This window comes from Pagrus major, chromosome 4 (assembly GCF_040436345.1).
Source record: "Pagrus major chromosome 4, Pma_NU_1.0".
Classification (NCBI taxonomy): Eukaryota; Metazoa; Chordata; class Actinopteri; order Spariformes; family Sparidae; genus Pagrus; species Pagrus major.
The window spans coordinates 23,240,121-23,253,880 of NC_133218.1; the positions used below are offsets into that span (position 1 = coordinate 23,240,121).

General features: G+C 38.2%; 1 protein-coding gene across 2 annotated transcripts in view; it reads right to left on the reverse strand.

Annotated features, from left to right (window-relative positions):
• dennd5a (DENN/MADD domain containing 5A) overlaps window positions 1–13,164 on the reverse strand; it is a 38,834-nt gene extending 25,670 nt beyond the window's left edge. The window contains exons 1-2 of one of the 2 annotated variants that reach the window (XM_073464337.1): window positions 12,965–13,164; window positions 146–211 (exon numbers count right to left, since the gene is read on the reverse strand). In XM_073464337.1, coding sequence (XP_073320438.1) covers window positions 146–211; window positions 12,965–13,064 — 166 coding nt within the window. In that variant the 5' untranslated portion in view covers window positions 13,065–13,164. The remainder of the gene's footprint in view (window positions 1–145; window positions 212–12,964) is intronic. The other variant, XM_073464336.1, reaches the window with a different exon arrangement.
• Window positions 13,165–13,760: the final 596 nt, after the last annotated feature.

The following is a 13,760-nucleotide window of genomic DNA, read 5'->3' on the forward strand; positions in this document are numbered from 1 at the left end:
TGCAGAAAATAACTGTGAAAACTCAGAATTTAAAGAAACAAAAGAGGGCTGCTGAGAAAAACAAAGGTGTGCCAGGTTAAGGGTTGAAGGGTTGAAGCTGAGCTCAGGTTAAGAGGGGGAGGAGTGTGTGTGGTGGGAGGGTTACCTTCATTTGCCAAATTTCCTCTGGCCCCATCTCTGAATTTAGTAGCTTGTATATACTGGCATAAAGCTACACAACAAATAAAACAAAAATATAATTAAAAGCCTGCTTCTGGATGGGTAGCGCATCACTTCTCAGTTTTGTGCAAACACATCCCGACAGCTGTGCTGTCAAAGCTCTGTTCTGAGAACAAGCTGCACACAGACGCAGGACATTATCGTGTCAGGTGGGTATGCTAATTCAAGGCAGCTGGCAGGGTTATGATACAAGGATACAGCGTTTTATGTGTGTCATGGTTTCCTCTTCGTCTACAGATCATGCAAATCCATATATGGATTATATTCTCACCACAAAGAACCCACAGCCATGCTAGAGCTCAGTGGTGCTTGGAGCCAAATGCTAATGTCAGCATGCTAAAATGCTCCCAATGTTTGCCATGTTCACCATCTTCTTTTAGCGTGATAGCATGCTAACATTTGCTAATTAGCACTAAACACAAAGAGCAACTGAGGCTGATGGCAATGTCATGAGCTCTGCAGGTGTGATGTATTGGACAAGCAGACATTTTGACCTGTTGATGAAAAGATAAGGGATCACCAAAGTTATTATAAATCATCACCCAGAAACCATGAATGCCTGTACAGAATATCATCAGGGTTTGTACATTTTTTTAAGAGTGGAATTCAAGCATTTTCAAGGTACTTAAACCAATAATTCTTCGTCTGGTGTGAGACGCCAGGAACAAATATATGACGACAGGATCATTTCATTTCAAATATTAAAAATTATTACAATTATTAAAAAGAGTGATTTTGTAAATCACACCTGATCAAGCATTTAGTATATCTGAATTCAAACATATTCTTTACCTTACAATTCAAAGGTACTGATAAAGAGACTGGATTGTTTAGGCTACAAGCAAGAGCACAAACTTCTTGCTATATTTTTCTTATTTATCATCATAACTGTTGCCATTTAAAGGACAAGACTGCCAATATTTCGAATCTCTCTTTTGGTGATTAAATCCAATATAAAGACCAAAACCAAAAATGAATTGGTCCTAATAATAAGCCTGTGTAGCCAAAGCCTGATGTAGCGTATTTCTCTGTGCCACAGAGCTCCATTATTGTCCAATAATATTTAAAAACACATTAAAGAGTCACACTGGGGGACAAGTTTCTTTATAACGATGAACATGGAAACTGCAGTTTATTTTGAGTCGATCCCACCAGCACTGCCCTGCTGCCATAAATAATCACTAAAGCACCAAATGTTAATTCTCAGTTAAAAATAGTCCCAAACAAATACACTTTTTACTCCCATCAGAGTAATGGTTGCTGAAAACTACAGTGTCCAGCTGTTTGAGGAAATTACTGAGCCGTTTTAAAAAAACACAAAATGTTTAGAGATGTATTTTTTGCGTGTCAGACGAAGAATTTGGAAATCATTGGGAAACCAACACATTCTAAGTGTTGATCTTTTTATGGGATCTGTTAAAGAAAAATACAGTTTTGTTCCTCTCACGCTTCATGATTTACCAGGTGATGCATATGGCCTAAGTATTTTACAGACATGATGTGACATTTTAATATATTTCAACATTTTCCCCTTTTAGTCTCAAGCTTGAAAAACATCTCTCAGTGTGGCACATTAGTCTAATGTGTCTCCATCAGTAGACAGTCATGGGGCCGACTGAGTGAAAGGCTGCTCTTGTACTGCAGACTGACTGGCCCTGGGGCTGAGCTAGATTATCTAACATTTTACATAAAAGCAGCCAGGCGGTTCTTTTTGCTGTCCTCTTCATGCATGACATTTGCCAAGCACCAATGAAACAGTCCTGCTGGAAGAAAAACAAAATTCATGCAGCACGTCAAAGCCAAATGTGAGCTGTGTGACACATGCCATTGGGTCTTTTCTACACGTTTACAGCACGTCAGCTTTAAATGAAATCTGCTCCCAGGCCTGTGAGATGTCAAATAAGGACTTTCCTTTCTGGACATCCTTATATACATCATGCACCTTACTGCCACAATCGCTGCTGTACCTTCATCAATCGATCAGTACACTCTGATCACTTTTATTGCTGTTTTTATACTTTTTGCTTTATTTTTCACCCTTGTTGCCTTTACATTCTGTAATTATATTTGTGTCTCATACATGTATAGATAGTATATACACTTGCACCTTAGCCCTGCTGTCCCATATCTTTTTATACTTCTGTATACTTGTTTTTTATTCATTTATTATTCTTATATACATTTTTTTTTACTAATTACTATTTACCATTTCTATAGTAGAGTCTCTCAGCAAAATAATTTCACATGAGTGTACTTGTACAACCAGAATGACAATAAACTCTCAAATCTTGGACACTTTTGTGGACTATGTAGTTTATGAATTCTCATTTCACTTATAATATGACTCAGTGGACACACACACACCCACCCACACACACACACACACACACACACACACACACACACACAGGCAAGAAATGATGACTCTCCAAACTCTCCTCCCTGCTGATTACATTAATTCTCTCTGTTGCATCTGTTTGAATATTCATGTTTGATCTTGGGGAGCAACAAAACCAGCTCATATTAGACTCATTCATAGCACGGTGAAATGAATCCTGGCAAGGGAATAAAAGTCTTATGGATTAAGGGGTTTAATCTGTTGGTTACTTTCATATTCAAACCGTCCCGCAGGGCAGAAAGTAGGCCAGGAACGCACCTCGGACTACACAAACATCAGCAAACAAAGATAGGGCAGACAGTGAGATTGTTATGATTAGTAGGGAAGGTAAAAAAATATTCCTTATCATTTCTGACATCTTTATCCCACTATGATGAATCTAGAATCAATGTTTTATCCCCTTATTTAAGCCACGTAATTGTTTGTTTTTTACTTGTTCAAAGCAGATATAAAATGCTGAAATAACAAACTTGAAAGTGAAAACAGACATGGAGCATGACGACGAAGCTGTTTCTAAATTCAGTCACGACAAAGTCAATTGCTGCAATAATACAACAAAAATCTGGGAGCATCTGGCTGTGGAGCAGGTTTGAGGCTACATGTCACTTCACTCAACTAACAGCGTCACTTTATGTTCTTTTAAAGTAATCTGTATCATGGCGAATGGTACTGTTTAATGTGCATAAATCACCCCCACAGTCTGCACACGGCAGGCCTCTACACTATCACAGGGTTTTTTTTATTGTGAGAATCCTAAAGGTAATTATCACAGCATACACAGGCAGCACATTACAAGAAACTTGAGCAAGTGAGTGAGTAGAAAATGTGCTTGTCATGACATGCAAGATAAGGAAAGTATAACTCAGTGTTCTCCAAAGCCTAAATCAATACAAATTGGTGAAAGGCTTCCGTTCTGGTGTCACAGATGACTACATGGAAGCTAAAGTTTTTCATTTTCTTTTCTATCATCGATTACATGGACACCAATTATCAGAGATCAAGGATTATACTATGTGTGGTGTACAGAGAAGCATTTTAACAATAATATTACTTAAAATTAAAAGGAAAATGGAAGACTAAAAGAGAAAACGTCAAATGATGTTTTGACAATCTTCAATCAAGTGTACTACTCATTTTGGGGCTTTTTTGTGTATTTATCAGAAACAGCAGACAGATGACAGGAAACAAGGGAGGGAGTGCAGTAAGGGTTCATGCCAGGACATGAACCAAGCCCCAAAACCAGGCCACCATTAAATGTTAAAGAGGAAACTAAAACATGGAATTGGATATTGAAACGACAAATGGATATTGTAAAACGGCAACAAGAATATGTAAAGAGAAGAAGAAACAGAAAAATGTCAAGTCAGTGCTCAAATAAAAGCCTAATTGCTTTGAACTTAAATTGAAACATCTAGAACAAAAAGGAAAAGGTGATGGAAGAAGAAAACAAAAGCATACAGCAGAACATTTCCTTTTTAATTCTAATTCTGGTAAAATATCCCTCCAGAGTGGTGCTATCACTGTGCAAACATCTTTGCTTATACTATTCTCCAGGAGAAACAAATTAAATATACCTTTATTTTGAAGAATTATACTAGGAATGTACCTATTCCTTGTTTTTCACAGGATGACCTGGTTTGTGGCTCCTGTGCATAGACCACACAGGTGTTCCTTTCACCTGCTAATTAGTGCTAATTACAAGCTAACCGCCTCACTCTGGGAATACACTCAGGGAATATGCTCATTGACGTGAACACCAACAAACATTTTTCTTGATTTGTCAGATGTTCCTACAAATGGACCGTGTTGCCACGAGCGTGTGGACCGGTAGCAGTGGGAGTAGAACGTCACAGAGCTCTGGCTCCTCGCTGTTTCTGCCTGTAAGCCAGGGACCACCTACAGCTCTGCACCCCTCCTGTGCTCATACACCCTCACACCTACTGTACTGTAGTGTGGCCGACTAGGCAAAGAAACTTAAAGGAGGTTCCTCTCAGACTAGGAAGCTGTATTCAGACACGACTCGACTTGACTGCTCGCTACAGAGTGTGGTGAGGACACTGCTAACACTTCAAAATAGCTCAGCAGAGAAAACATCAACACTTTTTCACCCAGAGGTCCCGGCGCTGACAGCGCATGATAGCTCACTCTCAGCTTAGCTCACAGCCTTCACAGCTTATACTCCCAACAGAGACAATACGGGGGGTTTATTTTCAATAAAAGAATACATTTTCACAAATACTTTCTTCGACTTTCTTTTTTTTTCACTTGCTACAGTGTGGGAAAGGTTTCTAAACCGGCACTTTAGTTTATTGAAAGCTGGCAAACTACCATCGGTCTTTTCTCATCAGCATCAGTGGGAAACACCACTCACAGGCTAGCTGCCAAAAACTACCATCATTCTGTTTCTTGGGAAGCTTTAGGAGAAAAAAGTGGTTAAGTAACTGTCAAAGAAAAATGTCAATACATCAAGGAATTTGATGAATTGCACTGGACCTATAGTAGTCTCCAGAGCTGCAGCGATAAGTCGAATGAAAGAAAATTAGTTGCCAACTATTTTAATCTTCATTCGTCATTTTTCAAGCAAAAATAGGAAACGTTGGCTGATTTCGGCTTTCTAAACATAATTGCTGCTTATCTTTGTCATTTATGATAGTCCAAAAGCCAAAGACTCTCCATTTACTGTTTGGTTGGACAAAAGAAGCAATTTGAAGATGTCACTTTGGGCTCTGGGAAATTGTGTTGGGCATTTTTCACTTTTTTGTTGTTGTTGACATTTTCAGAGACTAAATGTGAAAAATAATTGGTAGATTAGTCTAAAAAGTCTAAAGTCTAAAGAAAATAACTGTTTCTCCTTTCTTCAGAATTACAAATCTAGGAAATGATGCTCTTGCCATCAAAAACCTATCTGACAACATAATGGAAGAAGGACAAGTTCAATAGCACTTCTTTCAGAGCAGGCCAGTATTTTTACCCTGTACCTTCCACAAAATCAGTACATCCATCTAACTACATTTATCCTGTGGATCTGCTCCAATTAGCCTTGAAGCAAATTAACACCTGTTCCAATCAGTGTAGCGGCACTCTCTTTTCAGTGTAGCGAAATGTCTGTAAAGCCTGACAACCTGATAATGTTACGTATATTCTACGAATAAAAACTGATTTTCTTTTTGATAAGTTTACCTACTGCTGTTTGTTGCTGCACCCCCAACAAGCAAACATTTTCACAGCTGACGTCTGAACTTGTCACATGACGACGAGCACAGGTGTTACCATTAACGTAATTATGGCTCTGTTACGTTGAGTGTCTCAGTAAATCATGCACATGCTTGAAAGGCTCCAGGGCCGAGGAACTGGCTCATCCATATGTAATGGAGGCATTATTACAGTGAGTAATTGCACCTGTGTGTTTTCCCTACTTTGACGATCACACATCTGCTGTGAAAAAGGTTGTATACTTATAAAGCCTTGAGACAAATTAATATTTTCTGATGCTGTTTAAAGTTTGTTTATGTTGTCCATAATGTCTATAGGCACAGCAGTAAAAGTAAATACTTTATAATTGCTTTTACTGCCGGATCATCATGAAATGAAGCCAGTGAGAGTTACAAACACCAGCCAGTTCAATATCTAGCTCCTATCTGCAGCTAAATGGAAGATGAAGGGCTCTTTAAATTATACTCTGCTTTGACGTCACATGAAAGCCTGAAAATTGAGCTTACAAAACATCTGTTAGCAGCACCGGGATAGGACTGCACAGAAACTCGACCTGCGGAAAATACACAGCGTTTTAGACAAGAATGTGCATGTTTAATTACTCTGCCATGAAGGGAAGGAATGCAAACCTTCACCATTCAGGAGCACATCTACGCTCTTAGCCTAAGCCTTATCCAAACAGGGAACAATACTTTATCCAGGGGAAGACTCATTATGCCCCAGGGGGAAAAAATGAAAATTACCATCTTATTCAGGGAAATGTGATTCAGGAGGTTTCTGCAAAGCAAACTCAACCCTGAATACAGACGATATCAAATAAAAACCCTGGATGAATACAACAACGCAACATGAAGCAGATAAACGATCATGTTTCCGTGAAAAGACACACGTTCTAGTTTTTCACGTTCCAGTTTTTTCAGGGCCAATATAGCGATTATTAGTAATCAAGCAGAACGATAGCTGATATTTGAAACCGACATTCATTTGTGTGATAGCATGTTAGCATGCTATCACGCTAAGCTCTTAGACTAACAAGTGATAGCATGTTACTAAACACAATTTACTCAAGAACTGTCATCATAAGAAAAATGGTGCATAGAAGTTTTATATTAACATCTGAATATATTAGCTAATAAGTGGTTATCTACTCAAATGAAGATGAATGTGCAAATATAACCTATTGTGGGGGCTTGTGTAATGTGAAAAGAAACCAAATCAGACAAGTAAAAGCCGACCACAAGCAAATATCATGATCATCATCATTGGCTGTCCCTAGTATGTATTCCCTTTCCAAATTTTCCTTTTAATGTAAATCTAATCTAAATCTAAATGTTACTTAACAGTGGAACACAGGACTCTCCCCAATAATGTCACAATCCTATAGATTTATATTATGACCATCAATTACTTTTATATTACCCAGAATATAAAAGCTAATTGATTCAAGCTGATCTCTAGTGTCCACCTACCATTAGCGGTAAATCTAACCGAATTATGAGCTCTGTAATTGGATGTTTCTTCTAGAAATGCACCTCAGCAGTCATAGTTCATTTTTTAAACTTAGAAGTTTTTATGTCAATGGGGTTCTACCTGTGACCCTTTGATAAAAGAACCAGCTACTTTCAATCTCAGTTGTTCTTCTTTCTTACTGATGATGTAACTGGGAGAGGTTTTAGCTGCTAACTGTGAGTCAGCTATCATTGTCTATTGGAGTAATCAATGAGGCACTGTAATTGTGGCTCTATGACGAATTGATTAAAAGAAAATAATGTTTGATAAAAAAACTAATCCTTACTTACAGCCTTGTGAGCCAGTATTTTCTCCTATCTTACTTATGGTCAGGTTCAGACTTTGCAAAAATGTTATGATAAAGATCAAGATAAACTGCACCTTCGAAGCCCTGTGAAGTCTGTAATTAGTCTTCAAACGGCCTCCAAAATCCCCCTGACACATTTTCAAGTAGATTTTTTAAAAACACGGAGAGGAGACCTTTAACAGTTCCATAAATACCGAGTGAAGTGAATGAAAATATGAAAGCCCACATTATGCATTTAAAGCCAGCTTTCATGTTGAGCCATTCATCCTCATTTGTTTGCTGAGTAGGATTGGGGGAGAGAGGCTGCCTGGGAAATTCAAAAGGATATTTAGCATTTGAATAAGTGGAGCCTGTGTGCGAGTGTACTTATGTCCCTCAGCTGCCTGTGTTTCCAGTGTCGCCTGCAAGGCTGCAGGGTCATACATATGCTAATCAGGTCCTCTCTGTGCTGCCAAACACTGCGCTTTAAGAAAGTTTTGGTGGTTTCTTTGTGCTTCACTGTACATAAATCACCGTTGGATCACATGAAAATTGAGGAACATATTGTACTTTAGCTCTGTTAAACCACCAGAGAGTTCGACTCGCCTCATTTTATTCATCCATTAATAGTCAACAGTTGTGCCAGCAAAGTTTGACGCAGATGACTTTAATTGATTTTAAATGTTTAAATCATTGAGCGTATAATTACTGAATAATGTTCAGTCATCTGCTCAGTTATTACGGTAATTACTAAGGGAGTTAGGCTCCGAAGTTCCCATCCTCAGTATCTATTGTTTATGCTGTATAAGATAAGGCTGAAATGTCGCTTCACTGTTTCATGACATGTTTTGTTTATGTCGCCCAAAACTGTTCTTCAATTACAGCTGAATAAAAGCATTTGTTTAGAAAAAAGTAGTTCAAGCTAAGTTAAGTATTTAAAAGGGCTGCAACTAATGATTAATCTTTTCATCGATTAATCTAACACTTATTTGGTTCATGAAAGGTCTGAAAACAGTAAAAATGTAGCTTGTAGGATTAGTTTATTAATATGTTATAAATATTCTACTCAATTAAGGGATTAATTCAACATTTGATCTATAAAATTCCCTAAAGTCAAGGTCAAGGTCTTAGTTTACTAACATGTAAGACAAAGAAAAGAAGCAAATTCAACCAATTTAGGAGCTTAAATCCATAAACATAATTTCTACATGAATAGAATAACTTAAACAATGAACTGATATCGAAATAGTTTACAATTAATGTTCTATCGACTCACTGATCAATTAATAAATTGGAATGTTCCCCAACCTCATGGTGATGTCTTCAAATTGCTTGTTCTAGCCAACCATCAGTCAGTCAGGTATTTCATTTCACTATCAATAATCACAATTGGGGCCGATATGTCTATTTTTTAAACAGGTGTTATGTTTACAATATGATTCATGATTGGTCAGGATGATCATTTTTGTATCACAACCTTCTTTTTAACTAAAAAGCTATTAAATCCCCGATGATGTGACATTTGTTGGGGTCTGTACCAAACAAACATGACAATGAAAAACAATGAAAAACATGCACTCTTGGTATCATCTGCAAACTTTACATTAAGTATTACAAATTTAAAGCTTTGTTTGTCTACATTGCAACTGCTGCAGAGTTTCTCAGCATGTGCATTTCCTCAAAAACCACCCACACGTGAAGGATATCTGAACCATCACTGCCTAATTTGGTTTCATAGTGAAAAAAACAAATTATTCCTTCACATGCAAATTATTACATCACCCGTAAAGATTCAAACCTGAAACACTGACACACTTTCTACTATGTGTTCATTTTTTAATATTAAAATGCAAAAGAACTTCAAAGTACACCTGTAGCAGATGTTTAGCTGACATAATCTAACCTGTAACATTGGAATTTCCACACGGTTTCCTCTCTTCAACTCAAAACTGAAAGGCGGTGAGGGCAGGCCCCTAACCTCTTTCTACAGTAAACAGCAGCGACATGCAGTAAGTAGAACAGCTACAGAGATGTTTGACCACAGAGCCCCGGTTTGAACTTCTGAGGAAGCTTTCAACAAGTTACATTTTTGTCCAGTCAGAGACGCCTGAAAGAACAGAACCCCTAAGAATATTATATTACATTAGAGACTTTTGAAAATTGGAAAGGTAATTTGAGAACTTGTCAATAATACAGCTACTGTCACTGTTTTAAAATGGATAGGAGAAGCCAATCAACATGAAAAAAACCTGTACTATAAAGAAATGTATACTTTTTTTGCATATTTTAAAAAGGTCAAAAACGAGCTGATACGCTGGTAATTTTATTGTCCAAGAATTGAATGACAAGCAAGACAGCGGTCGAAACAGCTAACACAAAATACTTAATAAGCAATTAGTTTTGCTGCCACTCAATGTCAAAGAATGACAGCCAGGTACACCATGGTTTTCTCTGTCCACACTGATGGAGGGCTAACAAACAAGTATTAAGAAAAGCTTTACTTTCAGGGGTAGAAAACATGAGTTTACTGAGGCTAGAAGGCCAAAACAAAGAGATAATGATTAAAGACTTTCTGCTTAATCCAAATGAGTGTGGAGTGGACATGGCCTTGGTCTGATCAACTATACTGCTGTGCTCACTTCAAAAAAGAATAGTGCATGTTCTTGAACTTCTTTTAATTTCACCAATTTTAGGTAAGAACGCAAGTGTAAACAGGAACTAGAATTAAAGGAAGTAAAACAAGGAAGTACAGGGGTTGAGTCTTTGAAAACCAAAAGTTTCTTTGGTTACGTTATTGCTACAAAAGCAAACTCTGTGGGCCGCTCACTATCTGCTGAGTCACAATAAATCACACTGAAATGAAGCCGAAAGTAGAAATAAAACAGACTCGTCCCGAAAGTCAATCCTGTGTTGTGAACAGCTGTTCAAAAAAAGGTTTTTGTGGTTGACTTTTCAAGAATGAAATTCAATGAAAATGTCTGAACTAATTGGATTGTTGTCTGAAGGGTACAGGAGTAGTGACCTGGTCACCAAGAGCTTATACACCTTAAGACATTTACTCACAACAGGCTTAAGACTGGTTCATGTTAACAGATTTACACTCAGATAGACTGAAGCAAACCAACTACAAAACTGCAAATTGTGATTCTCAACATTTAAATGTACATAAAGTGATGATCACATCACTGGACTTATGTTATGTCTTTGTAGACCATCAGCATTTAGGGATTTCCAGAGTTAAGAGTGATGTTGCTGCGGGAAACCCTGACATTATTCGATGGGGGAAAGCTGCAACAGCCAGATAACATAAGCTCGAAAGGACACAAATCTCAAATGTCAAAAGTCTAATCATTATTATTTATCACAACTCCACTGATGTCTGGAGTCTGTCACGACTCCCTGAGGAGACAAACTATATTGGACACACACCGCCCAGTTGCCAGGATGCAGTGTTGGCACTTAAGGTTCCTGCAACCCGCTCATACATTCATATTCTTATGTGTCATAGGTTGTACCATATTGACATTTCTACAAATGTTTCATATCACGAGAAGGCTGCTGCGGTGACCACAATTTCAAGACGGTGTTTTATCATTTGTAAGTGAGAAACCACTGGAAATTTTTGATTAGGGGCCACTGTGTTTGGACATTTGATACCTTTAACATTTAGGGTTTCCCCAGAGTTAGCAGGGTGTTGCATCGGGAAACCAGACATTGCTCTATGGGGAAAATGTTGGAGCTTCAACTGCCAGATATTTACATACACTTCAAATGACACAAATCGCCATTGTCATAAGTCTAATCTCTATTATTTTAGCCCACTGATTCTCGTTCTGTTTTTCATTAATCTCAAAGGAGACAAAGACCCAACAGTATTAATTATTATCAGTTTTTTCCTGGGTGGAGGCAATGTTATGGCCAACTATATTGTACACACAGCCCCAGAAAGTCCGATGCACCTATCTGTCTCAGAAAATCAAATAAATGTCATTAACAATAATCTTCAATAAAACTGGATAAAGGCATGAATATTTAAGAATAATAATTCTGTAACAATCAGCATCAGCCACAGTTTACACAGCATGTAATTAGATGCATTTTGCAGAGTCTTTTGAGAGAAGTAGTTTACAATATTTGAACCAAGACAAAATGGATGTCTTTGTTAGGATCTGCTCTTTTGAGATGAAATGTGCAGTTCTGGTAACAGATCCTGTCACGTGCCTTCTGTCAGTTGTCATAGCTACTCAACAATCTTCACACACAGACTGCTTTCAACTTCTCTCTTCATGTTTTGAATTAGCTTGTCCCTTAACAAACCCAGCTTGGGCAGGCTGCATCTTGGATTCATCTTCTCTATCTTTCAAAAACTGTGTCTTCCAATAATTGTATCATATTGCCAGCTCCTTTTGACTGACGCTTAATTGTATTTCATTTATGATAAAAATAAATAAAATACATGTTTGAAGAATCTGCACACAGTTCATGCTCAGGGCCAAGACAATTCAGGGACCTCAGGCCACCATGCAAATAGATATGCCAATCCTCTCTCTTTCAATACACATGCTCATGCAGGTAAAATCATAATAGAAAGGTCTCAGAACTAAACAGGATCCAGGTGTGTCACAGCCTTTTGTACTCTTATAAGAAGCTATTTATATGATTGTTGTGTTGGGAAGGGTGTGCCCTCTGAGGAGGTTACTTGAAGAGGATGGGTGCATGCACAATGTGGATCTCGGGGGGGATGCTGAGGATGTCAAGGGTCGATGAAGGGCATGATACATTTTTGCCCTGGGGGCATCTAACAGGTTAATCCGCCCCTGTGTGTCGCTACACTGATACCTGCTCTCCTCTAAATAACCCGGTGACAGGTAGGAGCCACTATGACAACACCATCATATGTAATAACAGTATACCGACATAAACCAACACCAAAGAGAGTGTTTACATTAAATATTCATCATTACTGAGCAGCACCAACATCAAATTATGTAGATATAGAGCTAATGTGTAATAATCGGGAGGGAATGTATCCAAAACCTTTGAATTAAAATTCATGTCAGTGCGTTAAAGAGACACAACAAGCCAGTAATCGGCTCTCCTCTCACCGAGCATTACAGAAAAACAGGCTGAGAGGAGATGAGCTAGGCCTGACGTTATGTCCGCTGTGTGTTTATCACAATAACCTACATTTAATGTAATGCAAATTAATAAGCGACAGGCACGTTAAGATACAACAAAGGCTGAATAATAACGCTGACCTAATGTTATAACCCTTTCCTTCCTGCCTTATTTGCTACAGCATCAGCCCCGACATTAACCCCGATAGCTAACGCGCTTACCGGACAGTTCGTCGGGTTCCAGCCCGCTGTCGGTGTCGAGTCCGCAGATCACAAAATAATCTGCGAACCGGCAGGAACCGGAGCTGAAGCCGGTGGTCATTTTGAGACTGGTCCGGTGGTACCCTTATCCCCTCAACAGGGAGCATATTAAAGGACCTCGGAGAAGTGATTTCGCCCTGCCATCACGGATGCTACGTTACTGCGAAGCTTGAAAATCAGTACCGATACCAAGCTAACATGTCTGCTAACGGCAACGGCCACGATACATCCGGTACACGTTCCTTCACAATAAAACACCCTCTCCACAAATTAAAAGGGACGAGAAAGTTTAAGTTTGACCCAAAACACACAAGTTAATACATAAAACAAGCACAAATTAAGATATTTTGATTAATAACAATAAATAAGTTATAATCTTAAAAGAATAAGTTTGTATAAAATATGTATATATAAAAAGTACATAATAAAATCACATTGAGTAAGGGGGGGAGGAATAAGTAAATCTGGAAATCTGATAGTTAGAAAATATCTTTGAAGGTGAGAAATACTGTACATTTAGAGATTGAAATGGACACTGTATGCTATATTCAGCAGTGGTTTAATAAAATAAAAACTACAGGTCTACATATTAGGCCATATTTGCACAATTCATGATTTTTTTCAGTGTGTACTTGAGTACTTCACAATTCTTCTTACTCCTCTTTTATGAGTGGATATGGTATATGTTAAAACAGTCCTCCTTTGTATCCATGAAACTTTTTCCTTGAAGGGCCAAAACTGAAACTGGTGGGCCACT